At 38.5% G+C, this 12,812-nt stretch overlaps 1 protein-coding gene across 1 annotated transcript in view; it reads right to left on the minus strand.

Annotated features, from left to right (window-relative positions):
• Positions 1-12,812, minus strand: part of DCDC1 (doublecortin domain containing 1) — a 494,261-nt gene that overhangs the window by 103,869 nt on the left and 377,580 nt on the right. Inside the window, 4 exon segments of the mRNA XM_036765123.1 lie at positions 2,689-2,790; positions 3,479-3,631; positions 5,196-5,394; positions 8,912-9,166. Of these exon segments, the coding sequence (XP_036621018.1) occupies positions 2,689-2,790; positions 3,479-3,631; positions 5,196-5,394; positions 8,912-9,166 (709 nt within the window).

A 12,812-nucleotide genomic window follows, 5' to 3' on the forward strand; every position in this document is an offset into this window, starting at 1 on the left:
ATAGGCCTTCTAAGGGATAGTGGTCAGAAAGGTGCAGGACAACCTGTGCAAATGCATGGAGGGGGGAAATGTAATCTTTTGTTCAGGAAGTAGGTCAGTTTGGCCTAAATAACTAAGAAGATGACCACTGGTAGTATGGTTGATTTTTAAATGCTATTAAGCATGCCCATTCCCCTGCCAACTACAACATCAGCATATAAAATAGTAAACACCAATTCTCTGGTGGCATTTTACTCATTCCATTTAATTCACCTTCACTTTCACCCAACAATCAATCCCCTTTCTTATATCCATCTCTCATTTTATTACACACTGAACTGGGAGTCAGGAAATGTAGATATTTGTCCCAAGTTCTTACCCATCAAGTGTGAACCAACTATTTGAGTATGTATGAATAGGTGTTTGCATGCACTTATAAATTCTAATTACAGTAGCTACCCTTTTGTATATATACATATATACATACGTATGTATGTATATGCATAGACATAAATATTCATGTATTTTCATATTATACATAAATATATCTGTATGTCAGAGTTTAAATTTGTGTATGAAATGGTATAAGAGCAAATCTAGTATATTAAAGGGCAAAGAGAATAAGAAGGGACGAGAGTATTCAGGGAATGGCCAGCCACTCTGGTGTCTTTGCCAAGAAAACCTCAGAAAGAGGTCACAAAGAATCAGACATGACTGAAAAATGGCTGAACAACAATAACAACTGTGTATACAGGGATATGTGAGTGGATCAGGGAGTGAGCATGAAGGGTTTTCTTGGGATATGGGAAGGTATAAAGTGTGAACATGCATTGTATTTTTTGCAGTACAGTGGTTTATAGATTTATCAAAATAGATGATGTGGGCACCCTTCCGAGTATACTGGAGTGGAATTTGGAGAATGTTTAAAGTTTAGGGTATAAACTTTGGTGGAAAGTTCACCAAAGTCATAATAAGGAGGATTATAAACAGAAAATCTAGTTTCAAAACCTTTGCAATCTTGGGCAAATCACTTACTTAGCCTGTATGGACCAAATCATGGCAATGAGAAATATCTTTCTATGGTCCCTTCTGTTTCTAAATTCTCTGACAATAACACTTAGAGGGATAGAACTTCTTTTGCTTTCAGAAAATCTCCCTAGGGATATCTAAGTACACCCACCAACTCTAGCACCAGCCTCTAAAACGATGAAATTTAAGCTCAGGGATTAATTTTAGGAAGGCCCCATGTCTTAAACTGTACTCCCTCCTCTAAAATGACATATAAGGTATAGGGGAGAGATTCCATGGTCCCATTTCAATAAATACAATCAGTATAAGGATGTGATAATATTAATTAAGGTTGGGCATGGAATACCACTGTCCCTCCTCCTAAAGTAGCTAATAAAGGATTGGACCTATGATTTCACCAAAAGGAAATTCCAAAGGAAGTAATTCTATTAATGCAGGTCATCACCTTCTCTGCAACTTATAGAGAGATGCCTAGAACACTGAGAGGATGTGGCTTGTCCAGGATCACAGAGCCCATATGGATCAGTAGGGACTTGAACCCAGGTCTTCCTAACTTCAAAGGTAGCTCTCTACCCACTATGCTATACTGCTTCTCAAAGAAAATAATAGCTAGATTAAAGTCAATGGATATGTATGATGGTAGAGTGGGCCGAGGGTTGGCCTCCCAATTAGAAAGAAGGTTCATGTCTGGCTTCTGACACAGAAAGACTGTGTAACCCTGAACAAATCATGTCATCTCCCAAGCTGCCTAGCAACTCTGAGATTGTCAAGGTACCAAGCAGGCGATGATCTGCCCTGAAAGAAGGCGGTCACTCCAAAGGAGTTCCTTACTGAAGTTATGGGCCCCAATCCCTAACTGTGGGAACTCCTATATGAGAACCCAGAGACACAATCATGAAAAAATGTCATATACCTTGTCCTCAATGAGCAGAGGGATGAGTCATGCATAGAAATAGCTTTACATTAGAATATCATAAATACAAAGAAAAGGTCAAAGAGCTGAATGAGTTTCAACCAAAAAGGAATCCCTTTTTGGGGATTCAGTGTGCTCAGGGGAGAGAACTCTGGCTGCAGAATCTGCAGGTGAGGAAAATGGCCAGGAACGATTTTCAGGTTTGAAAGCTTATTGGCCAGGGAAGACACGATCATGGAATTTGAGTGAGAAGGAATCTCTGAGGTCATTTAATCCATCTGTCTCATTTTACAGATTAGGAAACGGAACTAGAGAGTTCAAGTGATCTACCCAAAGTCTTATATATGGATAGTAGCATCAGAGGCAGTATTTGGACCTAGGTTCTTTGGCTCTGGAACCAATGCTCTCTTCACCATAACTCACTAGCTCTTTGGTGTAGCCATTGACAGATGTAAGAAAGTCAAGAAGAGGGGCAAACTTCAGGGGGCAGGGGGAAGAAAAGTGGGAGAGAGAAGAGGAAGATGCTGAGTTTAGTTTGGGACAGGTTGAGCTTGTAATATGGGCAGGGTGCCTGATAGGTGACTATTAAAATAAAATCAATATTCAAGAAATGTGGCATTAGCTGTGAGATTTGTGCTGCTTTTATAGCTGTGTTTTGTCTACAGTTCATTAGCTAAATATCTATCTAGAGTAAAATATCAATCCGTAAACTGAGGTCATATTCTGAATGAAACGGAACATACTCTGTTTTTTTTTTTCATACCAACCTTTTAACTGTCTCATTTTGTGTTTCATGAATTCCAGATCAGCCAAAATTCTGTCTTTCTTTAGCCAATTCTTTCTCTCAAGTTTTTCTGATCTTTCCAAAGCTGTAATCATAGAAACCCAGGGTCTTTATCCTGAATTCTCTTATCAACAGCAATTTATCACACAAGCCGATAATTTGTAATGCCCCTGGAAGTCCATGAGATAGATCCAATTAGAGACAAGTAATTAAAAGGTGAGGGTCATCAAAAGAAACACCTTTGAAAGATGACAGAGCTTAAGGCATGTCCATGTGGAATCAAAGAGGGGAAAATAGAACCGCAGCTTTATTATAAATATTTAGCATATGAGAGGGCCATCTTTCATCTCCCGCTCCCCAAATCTGTTCGGTGGTGATGGAAGCTTGGTTTGGAATCATTTGTTTTTTAAACACCCACCTACTGCCTAAAGGGGGTAATTCTTAAAAATGAAGATGTGCAGACAGGTCTTCCTTGTGGTGAATTAAACTCATTTGTTATTTTGTAATGTATACCATTATTTGCAGCCTTGTACATGGAGAATCTCTTTATCACCTAAATTAGATATTTTCCCAGGCAAAACATTCTATCCCCGTGAGGAAAAAAAAAAGGTACATCTGGGATATGAAGCCATCCATTCTCTTGCACATGTGAATTGATAGACCCAACTACTCATCCTTTGCATAAATGTGGCACTAGGTTGACATGGACACACATTTAATTCATTTTCCATAAAGTAAACGGGGAATTGACTCCCCTTTTCCCTCTCTCTTACCATCCAGAGGTATAAATGGTTCCCCACATGAAACCCAGACTTCTATAGGATTTTTAAGAATGAGGGTGAGCAAAGAAGAGTTGAAATAATGCAAATGGGATGACTTCATGGTTTGTGGAGATGGCTTGATTTCCCCTTGGTTTGGTTTTTTATCTGAGAAAGATAACAATAAGTTTATTTCAATTAAAAATTAAGAGAAATTTTCTTAATTTTATCCTTTTATCTTTTCTTTCAAAATTGAGAGACACTATGATTAGAGTTAAGCTTCTTCAAAGAAAGTTTGTATTAAGAAAAAAACATTAGAAACTTCACATTGTACAACACAGTACAACGAAGAGTCTCATTGTAAATATTATTTACATAAAAACTTTGAAAACCTGCCAGGGAGCAAGCAGACAAGATCTAGCCCTCAGTGAGGACATGCTACTTTCATTCAGTGATTACATGCCAACAGGGCAAGATCTTTTGAGGTAGCTTTCTATGACCCATCCGTAGTCTTAATGGTCAATGTCACTTCAGATATAATTAGTTTTATTCAATGACTGAATGGAAAAGTATATTTATTGCTTCATTCATGATCCATTTTCATTAATAGTGCCTACATTCTAGAACATTTATATTTTGGTCCAATAGAAAAGTATCACCTATATTTTTATTTATTCATGTATTCATTCATTCATCTGCTTGTTTATTTATTTGTTCATTTATTCATCCATCCATCCATCCACCCATCCACCCATCCATTCATCCATTTAGGAGGCAATAGGCAGCCACAGAAGATTTTTGAACCAAGGCATGACATGACCAGATCTAGGCATAACAAATATTAGTCTAGTAGCAATATGAAAGATGAACTGAAAAGAGTAGACAAAGAGTCAAGGACTGTAGAGGCTATTAAAATAATCCATGGGAGTGGTAATGAGATTCAATATTAGGGAGGTGACAGTGCAAATAGAGAAGAGGGTGGGGAAGAGATCTGAGAAATATTTCAGAGTGTGTGTGTGTGTCTGTGACTGACCATAAGTGGAACTGGTAAGCCAATGTACAAGCATTTAATAAGCACCTACTATATACCAGGCAGCTTGGACAGACTGTAGGAGGTAGTAGAGGATGGAAAGGACTGGCATGCTATGGTCCATGGGGTCATGGTCAGACTCAACTGAACGGATGAACAACAATGACAACAAATACGCCAGGCTTTGTGCTAAGCTCAGGAGATACAAAGGAAGGCAAAAGGCAGTCCTAGTTCTTGAGGAGCACATACTCCAATGGCAGAGACAACATGCAAACTGTGTCTATAGATACAATAAATTGGAGGCATTCAACAGAGGGAAGGCACTAGCATTACCAGAAAAATCTTGTTGAAATGAACTTATTCGCGGTGTGACTTGCAGCAAGTCACTTCCCCTCTAGGGATCTCAGCTCCCTCCATCTTTAGCTAAAGGAAGAGATGATTTCCAAGATCCCTTCCAGCTCTTAAATCCAATGACAATTGCCATGAAACCTAGAATTAAAGAACATTAAAGAAGAAAGAGATTTCTGGGTCCTCAAGTCCAACTCCATCACTTTTGACTTGAGGAATTCTGAGGCCCAGAGGGGCTAATGAAGGCACCCTGTTCAGATTCAAACAGTAAATAAGTTGCAGAGCCCGGGGCTAGAATGCAAATCTTCTGACTCATGTTCCAAAGCTAACTCAGCTCCGCCATATTGGACTTACCTTCTGTACTCTGAATCGGCATTTCTTTGTTCTCTTCTGGGGATGTATGTTTTTTTTCTTCAGAGTCTTTGTGTTTCAAGAATTCATTTACAGCCCACAAAATTAAATCATTTAGGTTAAGAATGGTGGTACCATCATATGTGTAGAGTCTAGAAGCTGCTCTTGTCAGACCAAGCTGTGCTGTGCATCCTGAAAGGAGCTAGAAAATACCCACTGTAAGAATCTAGGCAGTGGGGTAGGGGGTTGGGGATGGTGACTAAACTGTGATGAAGGTCACTCTTCAGTTTGACACACAAACTCATTGAATGCTCAGAAACTCGACTCCAAGTTGTCACCTAATACTTAGTAGCATAGGTGTATATATGGATATGGATATGTGTGTATAGGTATATGTATATCTACATATGGACATGTCTGTATATATCTATGTATATATGTGTATACATAACATAACACAAACATAGGCTAACTAAATGCACACAACACATGTGTAAGTACATAAGCATATTGCACATATATAAACATATGTATACATATATACAAATATACCCACATATAGGCTGTATACATTAATATATACCCATGTGCACAATATACATATGTATATGTGTGTGTCTGCCTACGTATAATCTGTAGGGTCCACTGACATTTGTTTAATCCTCGTGTGACAATTCTTCCATCCGTTTCAGTAATAAGTCTCTACATACATATGAGACATTTGAGTACATTTTCTAATCAAGGTATTTCCCTGAAGTGAGTCCTAGAAAATAGCATTCGATCGTGTTCTTCTAATATGGCTTAGCATTCCTGTAGTACTTACTTCCTATGTACAAACTGCTTTGAAATGAATGATTAGTTAACCTTCATGACCAAGCTGTTGGGAAAATGGATGATAAATGTCATTACCTCCATTTTATAATGGAGAAAGGGGGCAGGAAGGTTAAATTGTTTGCCTGAGGCCACAAAACCAGGCAGTGATGGAGCCTAGATGAGGCCCCGTGAGCCTCTGGCCTCGGTTCTTGTTAGTTCACTGAGCACCGATGTCTTACCAATAAACATTATTTATGTTCAACTACAAAGAGAATTCCTTTACTGTCTCCTCTATTTTTTTAAGCAAGGAAGAACCTAAAGTAAATTCTTGCCTTGTTTTCTTATGCTTAGCTCTGGTAGTATCCTCTGTGTCTAAATATGAGACTATGGATCATGCCTCCCCTACCTCATTAGGAGAGCCCAGTGAGATCATATATTTACAGTACATTATCAGCCCAAAGGCCTGCCTAACCCTAAAGCCTCCCGATTCACCTTCCCCAGGATGTATGCTTGGACTTCTCCATCAGTGTGCTGGGGCAACTTCGGGACTCATTCTCATCTTCATCTTTTGGTCACAAAATCCCTGTGAATTCTGAACTCGCTGCCATCGATGCATGGAGAACACATTCTCTATGGAAAGCTAACTGGCCTCTGGTGTGATCCAAATTAAAGCACACTTGGAAAAGTGTGAAGTGCTCGAGGGGATTAATCATTACTGAGCCCAGAGGTGTTAGGTCTTAGTTTAAGACCCATGGGAGAAAACAAAGGATCAGCCATTATCTTCCAACAAAAAATGCCTATAAAACCAATCTAATAACATGCTAATTACAGGTGAACTGGTTTTTTTTTTCATTAGTAATGTCATCAAAAACATAGGCTTGAGTTTTACTGACATATCTACACACATATATGGATGGACAATTAAATATTGGGTCCCAATTTTGACTGGATTATTTAGCTCAAAAGAATTAGTTCTCCCTTCTAGAAACCCCCCCCCCCGCCCCCCACCATGGGTACAGATGTACAGATGTGCCTTGTAGTAAGGTGAAGGGATGGGTAGAAATGAATACTAAAACCTTACCTGAGCATTGTACATTATACTTTATATAATTCTTCACACAGAAGAGATTTTACTAGGAAAGTACCATAATTATTGGTCTGTTGGTCTATTTTTATTTGAAACAATCTCCACATGAAAATACACAAAGCGAGTTATAAATATCACCAAAGACAAATCTAACAGGAAAAGGAATGGGTGAGTCATGTAGTGAGATTGAGGGACAACAAATTTTATTTATTTATATCTAAATAGTAGGTACCCATTGGTACTGACATAATGTCAGAAGAGCTAGAGGAAATCCCTTCCTCCCAACAACATGGGGTGGCTCCCTTGTACTGTATATAAAGGAAGACATGGAAGAGAATCACTCAGGATGATCGGCAGACATGGACGGATTGTAACTGCATTGATGGAGGAAGTAACTACATCAACGAGATCCCAGACTGATCCAAGTACTTTAACATAGTTTCTGCTCCCTGTGGATGGAAATTAACTGACAGTCCCTTTAAGTGCACAAAACCATTTAGAAAACAAATGACCAGATTCTTCTACAGAGCATCTCTAGAATGCCCAACCTAATATTCCTCATGGATTAAGTCTCCACCTATTCTTTGAAGCCTAATTCAAATATCATTTCCTCTCCTTGATATCCCCATTTCAGTAACAAATCCCACACACCCCAAACCTAAACAGGAACTGTTTAAAACCTCTTGAATTAATTGTTGTGTGTTGTAGAAAGATGTAACTATATCTTATGCCCTTAGACTATAAGCTCTTTGAAGGCTAGTGACCACACGTTCTCTAAATTGCACATTTTCCCTTAGTGCCAAGAATAGTAGGGACTAAATAATGTTGAATCAATTTATTAGAGGTTCCCATCTATTATCTGTTAGGTCTAGCATTGGAATATCCAAAAGTCAGTTGAGTCATAGAGACTTAGAACTTGAAGGAGCTGTTGAGATCATATAATCCAATTCTCAAGTTGGATTTTGAGGAAATGAGGTAAGTAGTACCTCAGGTAGTAATTGGCATAACTGGCATTTGAATCCATTTTTTCTGACTACAAATCCAGCATCCTTTCTAGTGTATAAAGCTACCGTTACTAAGCCATTTTTATTTAATCTTTTAAATATATATATACACATATATGTGTGTGTATGCTATATCTCTAAGTATATATATGTATATATATATATATATATGTAAAACAACTATTTATCTCTCCAATATCTCTGTTTAGCTTTGTAACAACCATATAAAAATTGATGCTTTAAGATAATCCTTATTTTACAGATAAGAAAACTGAGGCTTAGGGAAGTTCGGTAATTTGTCCAAGGCCACAGAGATGACAAATGTCAGGGGCAGTATCTGAACCCATGTCTTCCAGGCTCCAAGTCCCATAATCCATCCCTTATAAGAATAGTGTCAAACTCAGATAGAAATGGGGCCCACTAATTAACACATAAAGATTCTTGTGGGCTGTCTATTGGCTCAGTTTTAAAATGTATGATGTGATTTCTATTTTACTGTATTTTTGTTTATCTTGTTAAGTATTTCCCAGTTTTGACACCTGTGCCCTATAGTACAGCACCCCCACCCCCTATACTTTAAGCCTGGCAAAAGACAGCAAAACAAAACAAAAGCTACATCTATTTTTTCATTTTCTTATAACTCTTTAGTTAAGGAAATGTTTTACATATAGGTAGGAAGGAAAATGACAATTACATTATTTGCAAGCTCTAGAGTTATTCAGAGACTTTATCATCCAAGGCCTCTACCTCTCAAGAAAAAAAATCAACATCAGAACGTCTGAGGAATCTAGCATCTAAACTGTAAAGCCACTTACCACAGGGAAAGATTGAGCGACAATTAATTTGCCATTGGCAGATCTTGTTCCGTTTTTATATGCAATTACTTTCACCGGTGTCTGGCGCATGGTTGCCAAAATATTATGTGATAAAGTTTGCATGGAGCTTCCTCGTTGAAAAGTTAATCGAAGTTCTTCAGGATGCCTTAGACTATATTCATCTCCACAAGAGGATAAATCACCCTGCAAAACACCAGGGAGCACACTGATGACATTTTTATAGTCATAAATTTCCTGAGATGAAATATTTGTTTTGGCATTGTGACCAAATTCTGTCTCCACATTGTAAGTGTATATATATATACATACATATATACACATATACATATACACATATATATATATGTATGTATGTGTATATATATATACACATATACATATATATGTATGTATGTATATATATATGTATTTGACATCTATGTTTTGCATTGGTTAGTTCGTACTCTTATGAGATTTCTGCATGAAAATTAAGTAAACTTTTAACTAACCTAAAAGGCTGCATGGCTACTCCTGGCATTCTAATACTGCCATGAATTACAGCCAGCGCCGAGGGCACTTTGGACAGCGCTGCATCGTTTTAATCTGGGTTCCAAAGGCAAATTCGCCAACTACAAACTACCATTGCTACAATGACAAAGTCACAGCCCGTTGCAGCCGGAAGAGTCCTCAGAGATGAATCAACCAGATCTCTCATTTTACAGACAAAGAAACTCCATTTCAGGGAGATGATGAACATAAATGTCTGAGTTCAAAATTCTTGAGTTTGTCCTGGTCTTCCAAATTCCAAATTGTGATAGTGCTGGATTTCAAGAGGCCATAGGAGTAATCTACTAAAAGCACAAGTTCCATGGGGATTGGGATTATGTCTTATCTCCCCCAGGTGTTTGTGTGGTGCTCTGTACACAACAGATGCTTGCAAAATGTTTATTGAATTGAATGATTTTTAAAAGGCCACATACTTGAATGTTGCCAGGACTTTCTCTTTCTTTTAAAATATATTTAAAAGGGTATCATCTACTAAAACCAATCATCTAAAAATGTATGGGAAAATTTGTATTGAGACCATCTCAAAGAGATCTTAATGAGAGAGTAATGAAAAGAGAAGTTGTCTTTTTTTGTCCCCACATGTTTTTGAAAAAAAATTCACAATAATGTTTTAAAATGTTTACTTTGTTGTTTAATCATTTTCAGTCATGTCCAACTCTTTATGATGCCATTTGAGGTTTTCTTGGCAGAGATACTGGACTGGTTTGCTATTTCCTTCTCCAGATAATTTTACAGATGAGGAAACTGAGGTAAATGGGGTTAAGTGACTTGTCCAGGGTCACAGAGCTACTAAATGTTTGAGACTGGATTTGAACTCAGGTCCTCCTGACTCTAGGCTGAGAGCTCTATCTCCTGAGCCACCTAGTTGCCCCAGAAGTGTTTACTAAAGAATGGAGAACAGAGATGTAGGTATACCTATAAGAATGCAGGCTAAATGTCCCAACTCTCATCCCTGCTCCTCCAGTCTTCCAGTGAATCACCAAGAAAATTATTGTGGACAATGTCAGCTAGAGGAGCATGATGGGAGTTGAAAGGTATTTTCTCACCCCAGACCAAATAGCAAGCAAGACTGGGGGAATGGCTGCTGAGACAAAATTAAAAATTTCAAAAAGATAGTCTTATAATTAAAGACTTCTTCTGGCTTCCTGGGTGTGATTCACAAAAGAGCTAAAATTTTCCTGAACTATGGGCCTCCTTCCTTAATTTAAACCACTGGAGTTTGCTGGTTTGCTTGGATTTTAGGAAGATCACTTGGGCAGCTATGTGGAGCTGGAGTGAGGAAAGGTAGGGAGACCACTTACAAGGTTACTGCAGTACTCCAGAGAAGAAGACATCAGGACCTGAACTGTAGGGGCTTTGTGAGTGAAGAGAAGGGAAGCCAGGCAAGAGAGTTGTGAAGGCGAGGACGACAATATCTAGCAGTTGATTGTATATAAAAGGTGAATGAAAGTAAATACAGGCAAATGCATCAGGGATTGTGAACCTGGGAGGGACTGGAAGAAAATGGTTTGCTTGACCAAGTGCGGAAGAGGCATGGGTTTGGGGAGAAATACATTGAGTTCTATTCTGGACATGTTGAGTTAGAGATGCCTCTGGGACATACACTTCAAAATGTTCATGAGGACCTTGGTGATGCAGGACGGTGGATCAGAAGAGAGCCTAGGGCACCTCTTAGGAAATTAGTTATCTAATGTGTATTCCTGATTCATGTTGCTTCTGCTTCTATTGGATAGAAAATTAGGAGAGAGTGTGCCCCTATGTATGTGGGAAAAGAGGGGTTTCCCTTTTATTTTAAGACCTTGTTTATACATTTTCATTAAACACCATTTGCTTTGAATTAATGCATCCTCTGCTCTGGTTTAATAAAAAGGAAAAAAAAAACATTACTAGGGGACTCGTGAGCTGTCACTTTGATTAGATGCTAATCCAAAGCATGCCTTAGATCTCAGTTTAGTTTTCAGGGGCCCATGTTTGAGGGAAGCACAGGCTACATTCACACAGTATGTTTACTATAACAATTTGTCAGCCTGAAAACAAGATGATCATTACATTAGAATCACAGAGACATAGACTTTTAGAGTAAGCTGTTTTATGGAGGATGTTTTTTCCTTATTTATAAAATGGAGAAACTGTGCTTCAGAAAAGAAAGGCAAATGACTTGCCCAAGGTCATAACTGAAGGCAGAACCAGAAGAACTTCTATCTCCTGATTCTCATCCCAATGCTCTTTCTACTAAGCCATGGCACATGAGTAATATTTTGTTTCCTCTCTGACCTTTAATGGCCTGGCCACTTAAGAGTAATACCTGTTGGGCTTGTAATCCCCTGCCTATCTTCTCTGTCTCTGGTTGGTCCTGGTCTTTTCTATCTCTCTTGCCTTCCACGGCTACTAAAGGTGAAGAGGTGCCACCAGCAGCAATGACCAGGGAAGAGTAAAGGTAAAGGGTTGAGCGATGGTATGAGAGCTTGAGAACAACAATGGGTTTTCCTAACCTCTAAAAGCCGGTTTGCATGAGTTTGGAATGACCTTCCTTCTTGTCTTCACCTCCTGGTTTTCCAGGCTTCCTTCTAGATTTGGCTCAAATTCCACCTTCTTCCAGAAGCTTTTCCCAGTCTTCTTCCTCTTCCCACCCTCCTCCCCTGCCCCATGACTTCTGGTGCCTTCCCTCTGGCATGATTCCCACTTATCCTACACATACCTTGGACATACATACTTGTTGAATTGGTCGTAAGAATGAGAGTCCTTTCAAGGCAAGAACCCTGGTTTTGCCCTTCTTCATATCCCCAATCTTAGCACAGTACAAAATACATAGTAAAAATCTGATAAACACTGTTTGACTGATAGACAAGTAAATTGTGGGATGTTTTATGCGCAGAGCAAAATATTTTTGTAGCTGTTATTCAGTAATGTTCACTGTGTTTTGTTCCAGGGATCTTCCCCTTAGCAACAGTGGGAAAACAATGACCAATTTCACTACAAGGCTTATCTTTTCTAAAATTAATATATAATATTTGATTTTTCCCCAATTGCACGTTATAACAATTTTTAACATTTGTTTTCCTTTTAAAGTTTTGAACTTCAAATTCTATCTCTTTCCTCTCTCTTCCCTGAGACAGTAAGCAATCAGATATAGGTTATACATGTGCAATTGTGTAAAACAATCCTTTACAAAATTAAAAGTTAATTGGGATGGTGAAATCATCCCAGTTTAAACTGAGATCCCATGTTGGTCTGTCTGGCGGTGATTTGCTCTCCAGACATTATACATAAATTGAGATGTGAGTAACTGAACTGAGGCATACCAGCAATAGCAAAGCAAATCTCCCTGAGTGTA

This window comes from Trichosurus vulpecula, chromosome 6, assembly GCF_011100635.1.
Source record: "Trichosurus vulpecula isolate mTriVul1 chromosome 6, mTriVul1.pri, whole genome shotgun sequence".
In the NCBI taxonomy this organism is placed as follows: domain Eukaryota; kingdom Metazoa; phylum Chordata; class Mammalia; order Diprotodontia; family Phalangeridae; genus Trichosurus; species Trichosurus vulpecula.